We start from the raw sequence: 19,136 nt of genomic DNA, 5'->3' as shown, positions 1-19,136 counted from the left end.
AAGAAGAGAGCCTAAGAGTACTACCTTCTTTATCAGTTCCTTGTACTTCTGGGCGCGTCATTCAAGATAATGATATACCAACTTTCCTCATAATAAGGCAAAACAATACCTGGCCCAGTCTATTCTCAAGGTAAGGAAACTAAAAAGGAACGCAAAGGGCAGAACATTGAGTGAAGAGGTATGCGGAGGGGTAAGGAAAGGGCCCTCAGTCTGTCAACCTAGCCACCCGCTCAAGTGGTAAAAGGTGGTACTAAAAACAATGCAGAGCCACAGCCCCCTTGTTCTGTGCAGTATTTACTCTTCTGTCCAACTGCTATGTAAACTTTCTTCACTTCTTCTTCTTGTTCTTCTTCTCCGTGTGACGAGATCTTCCCTATTCTATTCCTCCTGGTTCGGTCTCCTCCAGCTTCTTGTCCCTTCTTTTAGAACATCACTTTATCATCAAATTGAATCTTTCATTCTCTCTTTCTACCCCCAAACACAAGCCACTCTTCTCATAAGTAATCAAAATGTCTTCAACTGGAAGGAAAGGTTTCTTCTTTCCCACATCTCCTGCTTCCAACCGCCGGCCCCCACGCTTTTAAACTAGTTGAGTTCTTTATCTTTTACAACTTTCTTCACATTCTCCTTTGTTAGTTGGTTTGACTTCACCAAGAATGAAAAGTTTTTTAGTTCTATCAGCGGCCTATCTAAGATGGCCAGTTTAATTTAGATTCAAGAGTTTTCTAACTGAATTCTGTGCATGTACAAAGCAAAGGATGGAGGCTCTCCACTACCTTTTAATGTGATGAGGGCAATAGGTGAGTACGAGGTTGTCCACTAACAACCCTCTGAGATATTTAATGGAATTGAGAAATATGCAGGCGATAGATATGAATGAAGGTATTTACTAATAGAGTTGTGGGAGATGAGAGTAATTAGTTGAATAATGACGCTTAGAGTTTAACTGTATGAGAAGTGGGAGGGATACTTTACTTATTTACACCAAATTATGGATCCCATTTATTCCATAAGTAGATCTTTTGTCCAATGGCGTCTCAGTCTTCTACTGGAATGGCGCAAGAGGAGAATTTTTGGATTAAGGAATTTAGTGGAGAGGAAAATTATGCAATTTTTTTTTATACAGGGATGTGATAAGGCAGCGATGTACAAAAGAAACATTGCTGTGGATGGTCTGTTTGTAAAACGTAAAATGGAGAATTTTGAATTGAAGAGTTAGTTGGCGGTGAGAGAGCACCATGCGCTTCTATTCCATAAATGTTGAAAATAACTTTATTGTCTAGAGTAAAGTGGGAACCTTCATCCAGTAATCATGGGAGCAGTTTGTGTAGTAGAGTATCCTGCCCCTAGAGATTAGTATGCAGATTCCAAGTGAGTATTTTGTCCTGATAGAGTCCCAAATAGCGGACTTTATTTAACCCAAGAATGATTTCTACCATTTAGAAGCACTGAATGCAAAGGCTCTCCGAAAAGTGATGGTGTATTCATTTTAATTCTACATTTCCTAAAACATTCATCAAGAAGTAAAAGAAAAAGTAGTTGCTTATTTTTTTTCAGGCGGGCTTTATACTTCCAACTACCAATTAGGTGTCGTGGACGGAGGCGATTAGCTAACATATTTTACTACGAAGTTCTCACATTAACAATTAAAGAAAATCTAAAGCCTAAGACCGGGAATCGAATCCAGTACCACAATACATATTAGCTTTATAGGTCTCGCCTCTTAACCGCTCGGCTACCGTGGCGCCTTCATCAAGAAGTTTAAGACGGAGCTGAAGCGTTCGACTTGCAATTCGACAGAATCTTTGTAGGATCTAAGGAGGATAACGGTGTCTTCAACCAGTTACAAATCAATAATCTATTCAGAGAGGACTGTATACAACTCTGTAAGAACTTAAATATGACCAATAACCACTCTTAACCGAAATCTGAGTGGACTCTCCGCCTTACTTCTTCATCCCTTACTAACATCTCTTCAAGCTTAACCGCATTACTCATTGAGTGTCAATACTGTTAATTTTCCTTCTTATCTATATTTATATTAACGTTATTTTTGAGCCGTTAGCATTTTTCAAAAATTCATAATATGAAAGTGATCAGAATACGAAGTTCTGGTGCAAAACTCCGAGAGGCGGTGTTGAGGGCGGTTATATTGTCGCACGTCAATTCTAAACAATTCTAGTTAGCCTGGCCGGAACGAGTGGAATGAGGTCTACAATCTGCCACCCCAAACTCACAAACTACTAGCGAACGTGATATATATATATATGTATATGTTTAATAAAGTTTGTGTTAGTGTTACAGTAACGTGTGATTGATTTGACAGCTCCCGTGTATATAGTACATACATTATATAAGGTCCGCCGATATATTATGTGCAGATCGATAAATAGCCGAGGCCCGGTTGATATTAATTAGCATGGCCGACTGTCACTTCTGCTTGATTGATACCCACCCTGTTGGTGGCGCGCTACAACCAAACTTCCGCCCTTCGTCCCAAAACCCAAACTCGTCCCTACAGTTCGCTGTTGCTGCTCTGTTGGCCAGGCCGGCAGTCCGTGACAAGGAAAGGAGACAGAGTGAGAGAGCGAGCTATATGACACACATTTCACAATGATGTCATCCCAACTACAGTATAATACCAGCCAATCAAATTGTTATATTGCTCCATAGCTCATTTATTATTAGTATTATTTAATTTATCATTTAAATCCTTGGTATTCGTAATATTGATTTACAGAAACATAATTTGCTCTTTTTTTTATGTGTTATATGTGAACTCATTTCGCTTATTTGATTCATTATTTGAATGTCTAAAAAAGTCATGTCTAAAATCTCTAATATTTACTTTGAATAAATATCAAAAATATTCAAATTTTGTTCATTTTTTCTTTGTAATTCATTTAAATTTGAAATTATGACAATGCCTTTTAATGACCCTGTAGGCCTAGGCCAGTGGTTCCCAAACTTTTTTGACCCATGGACCCCTTTTTATAGTCAAAATTTGCCCACGGACCCCCAAGTGAAAAAGCTACATAAATGCAGTCTAAAAATTACAAATTTAAAAAAGCATTTTGTTGAAGTATTTATTGAAATTATAACTTTTGTTTTAAATAAAATTTAAAAAAATTAATAATTTTGATGAACGTGATGAGATGTTATGAGTGTATTTATATCCGGCTCAATGTGTGTGAGTAGCAACCGCAAATCCCCACGAGTAATCTTTGGTTCAGGTCTGCATGAAGAGCCGTTAAGTGTTGACAGTGAGCAAGCAAATCTTCATCTCTATTTTACAATTTCGAAAGATTTGGAAACTGAGAACGTTCTCCTCTTCCCAAGTTTTCTTTTTACAGAAAAGTTTTGCAACAAACACAGGTATTACCCTTTTAGTTTTGATTAAATTTAATTGGTCACCTTGTTAGTTTCTAATTTCCATAATAATAAAAATTGGATCACAGTTTTATTATTTTATATTGAACCTTGCGCGGACCCCCTGACGTTGTTCAAGGACCCCCAAATCAATTTTAATTTTCCACAGACCCCCTGAATGATACCGGGGACCCCTGGGGGGGGGGGGGGGTCCGTATGCACCACTTTGGGAACCACTGGCCTAGGCGATAGTATCGTATCTTTCCCTAAGTGGTCCCTAAACAAACGGCCGGATACGCCGCTGGCTATCTTCCTCCTCACTTCTCCCATCATGTAACTTAACATTTAAGTTTTAACTATTTCTTGTTCTCAAATTTAACTTTTTGTAGATAACTTTTTGTTTTTCTTTTAAGTTGCTTCAATATCTCCTAACATTGGCGCCCGGAAGCTTTTACCAATGCCCTGGACAGTGTACTCTCCTTACAGACAACACCGTACTGTGATCTGTAAGAAGGCAACAAGCAGTTGAATTGAGCCCACGATCTCTGCGTCCACAGTGTGCTAATCCCTTCCCTTATAACACTTTCGTTTACAATTTATAATGCATATGACAACGTTGAAGACACTTATTTTTTTGGAATTTTGATTTACTATATAAAATTGATTGTAAGACGCATTGAAGGCATATGTATATTACACTACGCAGTGGGAAGATGACCGTACCACTACTGTGTTGTCTACATCCATTACATTACTTTATAGACGTGCTACATAAATTGGCATCGACATACGAGCGGGTATCTCCACTAAACACATACACCTACAAATATCCATGTATATAGAAGAGCTAGGGGTCCACGATGTGGTAACTATAGTTATCCGAGATAGACAGAGTCCATACTAAAGAAGAGATGGTTAGTATAACTAGAAGAACGACCCCCACTGCACGTCTTCTTCAGAGTAACTACAGACTTCCTTCTTCTTCTTCTTCTTCTTCTTCTTTACCACCTTATTTATAACGTTCCTTATAATATTTCGCCCGTTCACATAAACTCTACAAAATAATGAGAAAAAGAATGTTCTTTCCTCCTAATACAATTTCGTTTAAATCTTCTCTACCACCACCTAGATGAAGCTTCCTCAACAGTTGTATTTCTTCTTATTTTACCAGAAGCACTTCTATACAACTTACAAGCGATACGTGGGCTGAAATAACATTTTAACTTATGTATAATTTGTATACATAAATTTACTTTTTGAGTTTTTTTTTTTTTTTACTTTATTTTTTATTCTTTTTTTTTTTTTTGTTTATTTATTTATTTTTATCGCACTACTTTGTATATGAATGTATTTATTACAAACACACAAAAACGGTTTTTTCTTACCTCGTTTTGAAGTTTTTCTGAAACGGTTTTATATGAATACCATACTAAAAACCAGAACAGTAAAATGGCGATTCTCTTCACATTTATCATTTTACTTTCAATTAATATTACACAGGTAATGTGTTTACACATTATACTTGAATTACACATTAGAGTTTAGCTCTACCTCTCTTCCATGAACAATCGTAACAAGAATTTACATAAGAAAATAATTTTTATTCATTTTATATCACCTTCACTCTTCGTCACATCTCTATAACCTTACACCTCTACCAGTAGTGAACGTTGCCCGCTACCTTGGGCTTTACTTAGACCGAAGACTTTCTTGGAACCCCCACACTAGACTTAAAAGAACAGAACTGAACAGACGCTATCGACTACTTAAAAGACTCTTAGACGACAGATCAAAACTCTCTCTGGACAACAAAAGACTAATTTATACTTCTATTTTGAAACCCATCTGGGCGTATGGAATAGAGCTGTGGAGTTCAACTAAACGCTCCAATCTCCAAAGGATTCAATCTCTACAATCTAAAATACTTCGAACTATTGTACACGCTCCTTTTTATGTCTCCAACCTGACTATACACACTGACCTTAGCATTCCTTTTGTCACACAAGTTGCTAAAACACGATACAGGAAACTCCACTTCATCCTGCAATCTCATATAAATCCTTTAGCTAAAAATCTTTCTTCTAGAACTCTTCCTGAAAACCCGACAAGACGCCTTAAAAAACAGTGGCCTCGTGATCTCCTCTCCAGTGAAGAGAGTGGCTAACCATCTAATATTTGGGAGTGTTACCACTGGGTAACTTCTCCACTCATATACTTCTGTAATTCAATGTTACTCTGTTATCACTGTTACTTATAACGCTAACGCGCTGATTGTAGCATAAATAAATGCAAAAAAAAAAATGATTTTATCTTTTAGTTATAGATCTGCGAAAAAATCGCTACGAGTCGTTTTGTAGAATCAAAAAACTGCTTAAGTAACCAGGCGCTGTGGTAGCTAAGCGATTAGAGGCTAGACCCGCAAAGCTAATATGTGATGATGGTTAGTAGGTTCGATTCCCCCGGTCTAGGCCTTGGATTTTATTTAATGTTTAATATGAGAACTTTACAATAAAGTGTTTGCTAGAGTCGCCTCTGTAAGTTAGTAGATTGCCTTAAAAAAATAGACGTTACTTAACTGTACAAGTCAACCACTGCAACCAAAAACAAAAAAGTAGCACAAATGATTTACTCAAAATTAGTAAAATTTACTGATTTTTAAAGATATTCTTGAAAATGGATGCTGTGATTTTCCTTTGTGCTTCTCTTAAAGGGATTATAAATATGAGAGCCATTTTTCTGTAATTTACGATCCTATCTCTAGTTTACACACTAGGTGACGTAAGAAGCGGAAACAAAAAGTAGGAGAGAATTCCTTCGCCGGAAATGTACCAAACCGTTCAGCTTCTCAAAAAATGGCGCCCAGGGCATTTCTATAAACTTTGATTACTTGCATTTTTAGTTTAATAACTTTTGAAATTTTATCATTTTTATAGAAAAATTCGTTTGAAAGCAGTTCTCAGACTGAGCTTCTTTGTAAGGTGGTTACATTTCGGTGTAATAAATTATAGAGTTATATTTGGCAACAGTTAAATATTTTCGGAGTTGGGACAAAACTGTTTAGAATTTTGAGGATTAGAGAAGTTAAGTTCAAATCGTTTTTTTATTATTTTGAGCTCTATTTTTTAATTATATTTATTTATAAGGAAAAGTTTGTTAAATTTTCATTAGTTGAAAAAGTAAATGAATATGTAAATGCATTGATGTAGAAGATTTAGTGGTCCAGTGTGATAGCAATACTAAGTAGGCGTGTTTGTCGTGGTGTGAGTAGTGGGTGGCGAAGTACCAACTAGTAAGGTGTAGAAGATCTCCTTAATCAAGGCCAGGCAGTTGAAGGAGGCACCACTGTTTGCGTTGTAAAGAGCCTGAGCTCTGGAGCTGTGATGTTAGAAAGGATTGATGGCGCGAATGTTATTGCCTCGCTAACCTGGTGCTAAGTGGCCCGTCATTAATTACTGTACTAACCGCTCTCGCTATCCCACCCTTACACTAGTTCCTAGGCTTGAATTAAGATAAACTTTATATATATATATATATATATATATATATATACTCGCATACTCTCTCTAGCTAAATACTTGGCAATATTGAAGGCCGTTTTATTAACCTGTCTAACCTGTCTTGTTTTTGCTTTTCTGTTTCCCACAGGGGAAGGGGAAGGCGAAGCGCCACCCGACGGTCAAGAGGAAGAAGGCTCTCAGTCTGGTGGTGAAGAAGAAGGAAGTCTTGGGACGGCCGCTTCAAGTCCGCCAAATTCACCGCCTCCACTTGAGCCTGCTGTTCTGGTACAGCCAGCTGAACCAATTGCTCCTATCAGGTACGTTTATCCAAAACTTTTATTCCAGCTTTTTTTGGACTCATCCTGAATTCCCACCAATAATTTTCTTTCCATCCAGCCGGTCTTTATTTTTTATTTATCAACTCCTCATCCTCTATTCACTTTCTACTTCCAGAAGTCGCATCTAGCACATTTTCAAGCGACCCTTTGTCCACCTTCTGTTATTCGTTCTTCAACATACTTGCAATGAAACTATTTATTATTTTCATGATCTTATTTTAAACTGGATCTAAAGCAAAGAACTCATCTTTTTTCATGAATTTGGCGGCCATCACAACTTTGAACAAACGATTTTCTATTGCTTTTCATTAATGTTTAAAAGATTAACATGGTGCTTAGTGTATTCCTAAGTAGTTAGTGCATTAATACGATATATTCCGGACTTGAGACCAAGCTAAGCTTGGATTTTCTCTTCCTAGAAGCGTCTTAACCTCATTATTCGGCGACGATAGTAAACTGAAGAATGCACCAGGCGCCAATGACCTCAACTGAAGGTAAACAAAACAAAAAACCATGAAAGGACCGGTGAGAGGAAGATCTCGATTGGAGTCGCGCCTCAGAATGGAGTTTCCGCCTTCTTTCCATTATCATATCGTTTATCTCATTTGGCAAAATTTGATAAAAACATTTGAAATAAAAATATAAAAATAAATTAAAGTAGGTGAGATAGGAAAAGGTAAATTGGAAGGTTAATGACCTGTTCTGGTGAACATCATCCAATTCAGTGCGTTCATCGTAAGAGAATAGGAGTCAATCAATTGGTTGATCCCAAAGGCACTGGTGACATCACGGCCCAAAACAACTCCAATTATTCTATTTATTTTCAGATCCAATATAGATCAAAATCTTTTAATAGGCGCGCATAACTGGATAATCTCATTTCCTTAATTAAGGACATTTTCTCGCATTTCTTCACATTAAATTTTCCATTCATTCTCAGTTTTTCATATATATATTAAGAATTTCGTAGAGTGAATTGTGCTCTTAATAAAATTAATAGGCATAATAGGGCTATAAAGAAAACGGGAAATTGTTTATTTAAAAAAATATAATAATAAAGAAAAGTTCTATATACTCTGCAATAAATAAACTATATAAGCGACCCCTCCATCGGATGAATTATAGTGCACCGAAGTTGGAGACACCCTGGAGTATGGAAGCTTCTCTAATGTTCACCATATTGGCCGTTTTTCAGTGACTGAGTTGACAGCAATATTTAGCAGACGTGTCCTTGCCATTATCATAAATCAACAGAGAATCCGTCGATTTCTCCCAGCTCCCTCTGTCCTTTTCTACTTCTAAACTCCCCTCTTTATATCTGACACTCTCCTTGCTCCAGATAAAATATAATTCATTTTCTAATACACAGTATTTTGCAATATATCGATTTGTACGTATATTATTATTTTATTTATTGTTATGTTTGAATATGTTTTTCTTTTATTATTTTCAAGGGAAATGAGCCCTGGCCACGATTCAAGAGGATCTTCGATAGCTAGGTCACCTTCAAGGGATTCAGCCAGTTCAGAACGAGGAACTCCCATGCCTGCTGTCAGCCCAATAGCATTACTCCCACCTACGGCTGCCTATCCGCAGCCTTTACACAGGATGTTGACATCACCACATGGTTCCGTCTCACCATTAGTATCTTCATCCTCTCCTCCGATATTGATGCCAGCAAACAGTGCTACATCGCCCCCTTTAGAATCTCCCGAAGGGTCTACTGTATTAGATTTTAGCACAAAGAGATCTAGTTGTGAATCGCCCGTCCTCAATTTGAGTAAATCTGGCTCACCGCCGCCCGAAGTGCCACTGAATAGCCCCTTAGATTTGTCGGTGACCAGTAGGAAGAGGAGTGTTGACGATTCTTCGCCAGTCTCATTGTCACCAACGCCACAAGTTAAGAAACCTCCAAGGCCTGCACCAGACTACAAGCCAGTTGTATCACCATGGACGTCTCCAGTTGTTGCATCCCACTTTCCTTATTTTGCGGCCGCAGTTGCTGCAGCCAACAGTCTTTCGCCAAAAAGTAACAGCCAGCCGGACATATGGAATGGAAAGATGAAAATGCCGGATAAAAGTTTTAGTACGCCGACACCTAGTGACGCAACTAAAGCTTTAGAGAAGATGAGTGAACTTAGCAAACTTGGCGGCGATGAGTACCGACCTGTGGGCAGCAGTGGAGGTAATCGCCACAGTGCTTGGCAGTCACACTGGTTGAATAAGGGAGCCGAACAAGCAAAGGATGTATTGAAATGCGTTTGGTGCAAGCAAAGCTTCCCAAGTCTGGCTGCCATGACCACTCACATGAAGGAAGCGAAGCATTGCGGTGTGAACCTCCCTTCGCCGATTATACCCCCTCCTCCACCTCCAGTACAACCTCCTCAACAAACTCCAGTATCTTCTCCTACCAATCTGCCCTCTTTAAACTCTTCCTCGGGCAAATCTAGCCAAAATCAGTCCGATCTCAATCTTTTAATAAAGGAAACAATGCCATTGCCAAGAAAGTTAGTCAGAGGTCAGGATGTTTGGCTAGGAAAGGGTGCTGAACAAACACGGCAGATTTTGAAATGCATGTGGTGTGGTCAGAGTTTTAGATCACTTGCAGAAATGACTAGTCATATGCAGCAAACTCAACATTACACAAACATAATATCTCAAGAGCAGATTATCTCATGGAAATCGGCTGACGAAAACAAATCAGGATCAAATCCATCTGGACAGACTGGAAATCAGGCTGCAAGTGGTAATACGACATCAAGTAATGTTGGCAGCGGGAGTATCGGAGCTACCGGAGCCGCCAGTAGCCATGTTAGTGCGGTGCTGACTTGTAAAGTCTGTGATCAGGCATTCAGCTCTCTAAAAGAGCTGAGCAATCATATGGTTAAGAATTCACATTACAAGGAGCACATTATGAGGTCAATTACTGAAAGCGGCGGAAGAAGAAGACAAACAAGAGAAAAAAGGAAAAAATCTTTACCAGTGAGAAAGTTACTGGAACTGGAGCGAGCTCAAAATGAGCTGAAGAATGGGGAAGGTATCATGCTGATGAAACATGGGCGAGAAATGCATTCTGCCGGAAGAATTACTTGCGAAAAATGTAAAGAGAAAATAGATATGGCTGTGTTTGTAGATCATATTAGATTATGCGTGGGTGGCGACCAGAAGAATCTCCTTAAGAACGCTCTTCTCTCTTCCAACATGCTGGCCGATCCTCACGGTAACGTAGCTCAAGCTTTGCGAGAGACCAGCAAAATGAAGGAAGAGAAACGAAGACCACGGTCACCGGCACCAACAGATCTGTCACTCGGCCCAGGAAGTCCAGGAAAGGATGGCAAACCAGATGGTAAAGGCTCTTCTCCATCCGTATTAAATGCTATTGAGAAGCTTATAGAAAAAAGTTTTGACTCGCGAGCAAGACATGGTGCGGGCGGGTTTGTTGGACCTGGCATTCCCGGCCAGGCCCCTATCGGTTCAAGCATACTGAAACGGTTGGGCATCGATGAAAGTGTAGACTACACTAAGCCTCTTGTTGACGCTCAAACAATGAATCTCCTCCGGAGTTACCACCATCAAACAAGTGCTCAGTACAGGAGAGAAAGAAGCGGAAGTGAGTCTAGTTCAATATCCGAAAGAGGGCGTTCGGAAGCGATGACGCCTGATAGAAAATATGAACAAGACAGATATACACCTAGAACTACACCAGAAAAGAGAATTCAGACGCCTCCATCGAATAAAACCTGCCATGAAGAGACGAATGAAACTGAAGTTCGCGTGAAAAGAGAAGCTTCTGATGACGAAGTGCGTGTAAAAAGGGAACCAGAAGAAGTTCGTGTAAAGAGGGAGGCTGAAGAATATCCCATTGATGCTAGAACGGAAGTTACTATAAAACAGGAAATGGAGAATGGTAATGAAGATGAGGAAGACAGAAGGAGTTTTCAAAGTGATGAACCTTTAGCAAAACGTTTATGTGCAGAGGAAGAGGCGCGGTCTGCAGTTGGGGAAGATGAGGATCAACGAAGCCAGAGGACTACTGCAAGTCCAGTAATTAGTCCTCCTGCCAGCGTGCGACCATCTTCCAGGGATCATGTAGCAAGTCCAGGTAGAAATAGCAGCAGCCCGGCCAGTAGTGACAGATCGGGTACTCCCCGCAGTACGACGGAAAAGAAATCTACAGGTAGTCTAGGAGCTCTTTCTACAATGTTTGACAATTTATCCGGCGGCAGTGGTGCCCAAGGCGAACCTGGTTCATCAACGGCCAAAGGAGCCAGTCATCCGTTAGCAGCATTGCAAAAATTATGCGACAAGACTGAGACTCACGCACCCAGATCTTCGTCTACGGCGAACAGTGTTGTCCACGCGTCCACGCCGGGCACCTCAAATACACCAACACAACAAAGTAATACACCCGGAGCAATATTAGCTTTTAGCTGGGCCTGTAATGATGCAGTGGTTACGGCCGATTCAATTATGAAGTGTGCCTTCTGTGACACACCCTTCATATCAAAAGGTGCGTACAGGCATCATCTGTCCAAAATGCATTTCGTGAAGGACGGTGTCATTCCGGATCCTGTGGCCATGAAAGCGCCGAGTAGCGCTGGAGGAGGCGCTAGCACCCCGTCGCCTAGTTCATCGTCTAAAGGGCCAAATGGAAACAACAATGGGCCGTCAACGTCCTCCGGTGCGGCCAAGAGTCCACAGCCACCTCAACCATTTGAGGAAAGTCCTCATTCTAAGTTCCTCAAGTACACAGAACTGGCCAAACAGCTATCCAGTAAATATGTATAATAGTTTGTGTATGTGTGTTGGATCTGCAGTGTAAATAGTATACATATACATGCATATATATATATATATATATATAAATAAATACCGTCTCTCTATTTGCCATTCCTTTGTATAAAATCCCATCGTTTTATTTTATTCTAATTTCCTTTTTCTTGGCTGCATATCTCTTTTTACCCGTGATAGTGAATTTAGTTTATATATAGGATAAGTTTTATGAAATATTAGAGCGATCTCCAAACTCTGATGTATACCTTTATAAATATATAGAAATGATTATATATAAAAACATGCAAAATAAATAAACAGCTAATAATTTTAAAACGCCTAGAAAAAAGCGAACAAATAAAATGGACATATTCGTCTAATGGCGTCCTTAATAATAATAAAAAAATTATAAAGATTAAAAATTGTACACATTATGTATACTGAAAAACACGTGATATATATATATATACATATAAATATAGATAACGTTTTATTATAATTTATTTTATCTATTAGATTGTTAATTAATATTAATAAAAGTAATAATAAAAAAATTCAAATTCAAAAAAATAGATGAATCGAGTGGTGATCGTTTTTGGCGAATTATTATTATTTTTTTTGTAATCAAGTTTTATGTAATAATTAATAATTAAAATATCATGTACAAATTAAAATAGTAATAAATTCTCAAATTCTATGCCTGACTGCTTGAAAACAAAATATAAACAAGAAAAAATTTAATTGCAAAAAATTAAATTATATAAATAATTATTGTATATTATTGTATGTATAAACGATGTTTATACTTGTTTTATATATATAAATTTTTGTATAAAGTTAACTCCTTTCGTGACAAAAGAATTCGTCTATACGTCTACTCGATTCATAACAAAAAAATAATAATAATAAAATCCGGACTGTGCCCCCCTCCAAAATTGTAAACTGGAAGTTAAGAAAAGAAAATGTAAAACTTAAAAAACAAGGAAAACCTCCAATTTGAAAAGTATACGTCTTTAAAAAAAAGTTTCACGTGTTTTTATCACAATTTTAATTAAATAGCTATTTGTAGCATTGTCTTTTTTGGTATTATTCAACGTGATAAATATAAATACCTAATATAAATAAATAAATAAAATTCTTTTTATATAAAAAAAAAAGAATCACTAATAGTTAAAAAATAAAGAGATTCAGAATTTCTACTTGTATTAATCATACATAATTTATCTTTAAATCATCTCTTTGTAATCTTACACAAAAAAAAAAATTAATTAAATAAAATTTGGTAAAAGAAAATGTAAAAATATATAATATATATTCTATCATTGTATGATTGATTGAAAAACAACAGACTTCTTTTTTTTTCTTTTTATTATTATAATTATTATTAAAAAAGAACATATTTTTTAAAAAGAAATTTATTTAAAAAGAAGAACTAATTTGAAAGAAAACAAAATTACGATAAACTACTCAAAGAAAATTAATTTAAAAAAGTTAACTATTGTACAATATGTATACGCGGATTATAAGAAAGTATAATAAAATTATAAAATAATTATAGAATACAAAGAAAACAAATTTCCTTTTGTTTTTATTAAAAAACAAAAAGAAAAGCTAAAGAAGAACAAAATATAATCAAAGTAGCTCATTGGAAAGTAAATTTAGGCTAAGTTTTAAATTTCAATCATTTTTTTTTTAATTAATTAATAATTTATTAATTTTTTGTGCGTGTTTGAGTTAATTTGTGTTAGCCCGTACTATCATCTGCCCTTGTGCCTAAAAAGCAAAAAAAAAAAAAAAAATTATTTCTTCTTTGGTATCAAAAGAGTAAAATCAGTAAAAGATACTTTAAGTTTGGTGCTAATAAAAGAAAAATGGTAGCAAGTGTCAATATGGTACTTTTACTTTTCGGAAAACAACAAAGGCCTCCTCTATACTGTGACCGAATTTCTTACTTAACAACCCCCCTGATGATGGAACCACCGCTACCTTGGGGGGCTGTTCATAGATAAAAGACAAACATGGAATCCTTGCACTAAATGAAAACTACAAGAAATGAACACACGATACAAGATAGCTAGAAAGATTTGTACAACACTTTACCAACTAAAGTACATGGGGCTATAAAATTGAGGGGGATTTTTACGAAAAGCATCAATAGGTTTCCATCAATATAGGTAACCACAATATATGACCTCAATATTTGCACAAGATAATCCCTTAGTCCGGATGCTCACTTCCTCAAAAATTCCGTAAAATCCACCGCCATGTCTTAATAGGTGGGGGGGTCTCGTGTTTTGCGTGAATGTGATTTTAATTATTAAAACTCTCAAGCGCAGTGCTGCCACTGGGTAGCTTCTCCCATCGTTGATTTAAACTTTTTAATAAATTCCTGCCGTCTTTATTTTAAATCTATCAAATAAATTAATAAATTACTTAAAATTAATAACAAAAAAAATAAAAGTGACGTATAAGATATTATTTTGAATCAAATCAAATTTGATCTACAATTTTTTAGATTTATTTTAATAAAAAAACCTCTTACATAGTCTAATTTTGTGTTATTATGTCACAATCCACTGTTATAATAATACAGTTTGGCACCTGATTAGAGAAATCGAGAAAATGAAATCGAGTCCGCCGTGGTCACGCATTTAAATAAAAAAACAAGACACAGACTTCCAAACCTTTGGTAAGGACAATTAATTTACATGATTCCCCTCCATCGCCAATAAATTGCCCCACCTAAATAAAGTTCACTGAAATTGTGCGCGGCTGGCCGCCCTCTTTTGATGTATAAATAAATATGTAGAGATGTATACGTATTTATGTATGTATATATATATATAAAGTAGTCCTTCAAATGGTTTTATATACGTACACACTACCACTGGCAGTTCGTTTTATATAAATCATCATTATACCAAATCTTATAGTCCCCCACCTCATCTCTTTAAGTTTTTTTTTTTCTATCTGGTTTTTATAAACCAGTGTCTTTCCTACGCAATCTTTCTATCTTTTACTAAACTCGTGTGTGTATTCGTCTGCCAGTCTAGGTGTGTGTAGAAGGGATGAGAGGAGTGCTCGATAGATGTGCTTACTATTCTGAGCCCTAGGTCTTCTGAGTGGGGAACAGATCTGACATCAGCTCCCGGTCCATCATTCTTGTCTTAGGTTGTTACTTATACCCGTTGTCCGCCACAAATCAACCTCTGTAATATGTTCTCATTCTTTTAAAAAATCTTAATCTTCCCCTTCTCCCCTGGACCTTTTTTTTTTTTGGTCTTCTCATTTTATAGAACATCACCTACTCTCTCTCTCTCTCTCCCAAATCTCTCCTTCTCCTTCTATTCTTATAGTTGTTTATTGCTCACGACTGATTGATAAGGCGGACAGCTGAAGTTTTTAGAAATAGTTACGTAGCTTTTATTTCTTTACCATCCTGATTTCTCTTCTCATCATCATTCTCTCTCTTTCTGCGTTGTTCTTATCTCTTATAAACCAGAATATGGAGTATATCAAACAAACTTGATAATAAATTCACCTTTATTTCTGAGGCCCCCCCAAACACATGCGTTCATCTCTTTGACAGCCTACAGACAAATAAATTGGGCTGTTTTGTCCAATCTAGGACAGACAGATTATCAACTTTTTCTTTTAACAATAAGCACAAAAGGAAGACAAAAAAGAAATTCACTTTAAATCACAACTTTCTCTTACAATTTCTCTTTTTTTTTTTCTTACAATTCTCAAGAAAGATTTACTAAATTTCAGTCGGCTTCATTATAGGTTTACTGTCTTAAAATTATAGTTTAATCCATCTTAAACTGAGTAGACGATATACGGGAAGCTAGAAAAGATCATTCTTATCAGAATTTATTTTCTAAGAAATAGATCCATACTTAACGCAATTTAAGGTGAGCTCTACAACCTCCTCTCACGGAAATGCTATAAAACTAAATTTTTCTAGAGGAAAACGTATTTTCAAATCAACTTATAGACTATCACTCAAAGATAAGTTGGAACTGTTTTTGGGGGGCCGTAAAAAAACGATTCAATAAAGTTTGGATCATTTTTGGTTGATCGATTCTTTTTACCTGAACATTATTGCAGAGGACCCAGATAGCATCTAACTGTCAAGTTTCGAATGCCATACAATTTTGCTTTTAAAAAGGTTTTGTAGCACGGATCAGAGGTTTTTCTTTTGCGCTATTTTCATTTTGGGTATTAGTCATCCTGTCTCAATAAATAAATCAAATAACTTTCATCCCAAAAATGATGAAACACAATCACGCACTAAAAATAGAAATTCTCCTAAAATTTAAAAAAAAAAAATTAATATATATATTTTTTAATAGTAATTATTGTTCACTTTCTAATAGCACTAGACAACCATGTGCAATTTAATTTTTATTTTTTGAAATTAATTAAATGTTTTACATAAACTTCTCATTTTTCGTAAATTAAAAAAATAAATACTTTATTATTAAATAATATATTTAATGTGCCAGGGCATTTTTATTTTATTTTTTATTAAGAATATATAAATGAGAATAAATTACAAATCTTATTAAGGTATAAATTTGGTTTACCTTCTCTGTCAGTTTCCAAAAACAAAAGAAGTATAACGATCTTAAAAATTAAAAAAAAAAAGAAAAAGAATAAATAAATTAAAATTATAATAATTAATAAAATGTTATTTATTTTATTGTAAATTATTGAAAAAACTATTGTAAATTTTTGTGAAAAAAAATTAATTAATTAATTAAAAAACAAAAAGAAAAAAAAAATGAATAAATGAAGAAGTTATCTAGTGGTATTAGAACATTAAGAATGTTAGCCATGTTTATATTTACAATGTCGTACTTTTGAAATAATGTTATATTTATAAAAAATAAAAAAAAAAACAACAAACAAACAAACAAACGAACAAACAAAAAATTAATTAATAATTGATAATTAATAAATAATTAAAAATAAGACTTAATGATTCTATGTGACCAAATGAAAAGTATACGATTTTTTGAATTTTTCTGCGATAATAAATAAATTATAAATTATAATGAAAGAATGAAAATTTAATTGTTTTTTTTGTTTTTTCCTTTGAATCTTTTATTTTCTTATTTTTGCTAAAATTAATTTCTGCCATTTTGGGAAATAAACATTAAAAAAGTCTTTTGAAAAACAAAATTATTTATATATAGATATAATATTCTCCCTAATATCTGACACAATTTAATTTAATTTTTAATTAAATAAATGCTGTGAATAAAAAGAAAAGTTTTTCAATGAATAAATACTTTATTTATTTGTAAATAAATATTAAAAGAAACTACAGAAATTTTTGATGAATGATTTTGGTTTTTTTTTTTCTTTTTCATTAATGAAAACTGAAAAATGAGATCAGTCGAAAAAATAAAATAAAGGCTGCAACAGACGCTGTTGGTGTTTCGTTAAATCTCTCTTAAACATTATATTGATAGAATATAATTATTGATTTCAAATAAAAACCAAGTCTTACCGCTATTATATTGAGTGTTTTTTGTTTTATTTTATTTTTAAATGTTTAAATTTAACCCAATCCTGCCTGAAGGTCCTTTTACAAAAAAAAAAAAAAAAATTATTTCCTTTAATTTAATTCAGGAATACACTACTAATAAAGAAGATGAAGTCATAAATGTCGTAGGTTAGTCAGCTGTTTGGATGATGTTTACTGGAAAGCTGTTCTTGCATATGGCTGGTCCAGCAGTAGCCCTAAGGAAGTTACTCCCTAAGGGTACGTTTACAACGGAGCTGTGAGTATAGATGATAGCAGAGATGATAACTGATATAGAGTAAAATATAATCACTGATTAGTGTGCACAACAGAGCTGTGATACATGCAACATGTCCCGAGAAGTGAAGAAGAGTTTTTATGTTCAGCAGCAACAAGAAAGGAATATTTTAAAGAAAAAACGCTTTAGAAAATATGTACATCCCATAAATAAAAAACGAAGTACTTTGGGTGATTTTCACCATTTATATAAGGAACTTAGAAATTATCCGGATCGTTTTTTTGAATATGTGAGGATGGGTCCCACCCACATTCGACTATATTTTAGAAAAAATAAGGTCTAAATTAAGAAAACTTTGGAAAAATTGTCATGGAAATCCTATAACCATTGAAGAAAAACTAGTGATTACTCTTAGGTAAGTAATGATTTTATTGAGAAAAAAACAACAAATAAATACACATGAAAATAAATGTAAGCACGATTTAAAAAACAAAATATTGTTTAAAAGTAAATAATAAAATAATAACCAAAAATAATGAGTAAAGACAGCACTAAATAATTTTTCTATGTCCATTTTGAAGCTCCGATACTGGAGTTCAGCTAGCAGAAAAATGAAAAATTCAATTCTATCATCTATGCTCGTTTATAGCAGCGAGTATGAGTCACTAGTCGAAGCTTCGTTGTGCAAGCTCACATAAGAATGTACTATAAGTGTGATGCATCACTGCTATCATCTCCGCTATCATCTATGCTCACAGCTCCGTTGTGAACGTACCCTAACTCTTAGCAATCTAAAGGATGTGGCTTCCTGTGACGTAAGTAAAGGAAGACTGGACTCAATTCTTGCCTAAATTTGACCAGTGCTGCTGCTTGCTTACAAGGAAAATAATATAGTTTTGAGTCCACTCTTATGGAGCTTAAAATTAAAGAATAAATAAGTGAATAAAAAACACATCATAATATTATTTTTGAGACTTTTAGTAAAACTAAGTCGTGTGAGTGTTCAAACCCCAAATTTTTGGGTGAAAAAAATCTTTAATTTAGAACTTCCTGTCTGATAATAATTTACTAATTCATAAATCAGGAGGATTCAAAATTTAATTTATTGCTGATAGATTTTTCCTGTTGTTTAAATAGCAGGAATTTCGAATCATAATTCAATTAAAGTAAAACATGCGACTAAAAACAGAAATGAAAAGGTAATAAATTAGCATTATTTAATGATATGTCCTTCAGATATAGCCGTGCATGAGGGAAATATAGATGACATTTGGAAAGTAAATCAACGAAGAGGGACAACAAACATCCTGTTGGTATGTTCCCGAAGGTCGCCGCTGATCATGTCACCACATCACTCTTATATATACACACACACACAGACAAACATG

The 19,136-nt window shown here is 35.2% G+C and overlaps 1 protein-coding gene across 3 annotated transcripts in view; it reads left to right on the top strand.

Moving 5' to 3' along the window:
- Positions 1-17,503, top strand: part of tio (zinc finger domain-containing protein tiptop) — a 331,986-nt gene extending 314,483 nt beyond the window's left edge. For all 3 annotated transcript variants that reach the window (XM_074126807.1, XM_074126808.1, XM_074126809.1), the window contains 2 exons: positions 7,015-7,183; positions 8,659-17,503. In XM_074126807.1, coding sequence (XP_073982908.1) covers positions 7,015-7,183; positions 8,659-11,992 — 3,503 coding nt within the window. In that variant the 3' untranslated portion in view covers positions 11,993-17,503. The remainder of the gene's footprint in view (positions 1-7,014; positions 7,184-8,658) is intronic.
- The last annotated feature ends 1,633 nt before the right edge of the window (positions 17,504-19,136 follow it).

Source organism: Rhodnius prolixus, unplaced genomic scaffold, assembly GCF_049639745.1.
Source record: "Rhodnius prolixus isolate KJV_2025 unplaced genomic scaffold, Rpr scaffold_3, whole genome shotgun sequence".
NCBI lineage: Eukaryota > Metazoa > Arthropoda > Insecta > Hemiptera > Reduviidae > Rhodnius > Rhodnius prolixus.
Note: the sequence above shows the minus strand (reverse complement) of the source record. Positions and strands in the feature narration are given on the sequence as shown.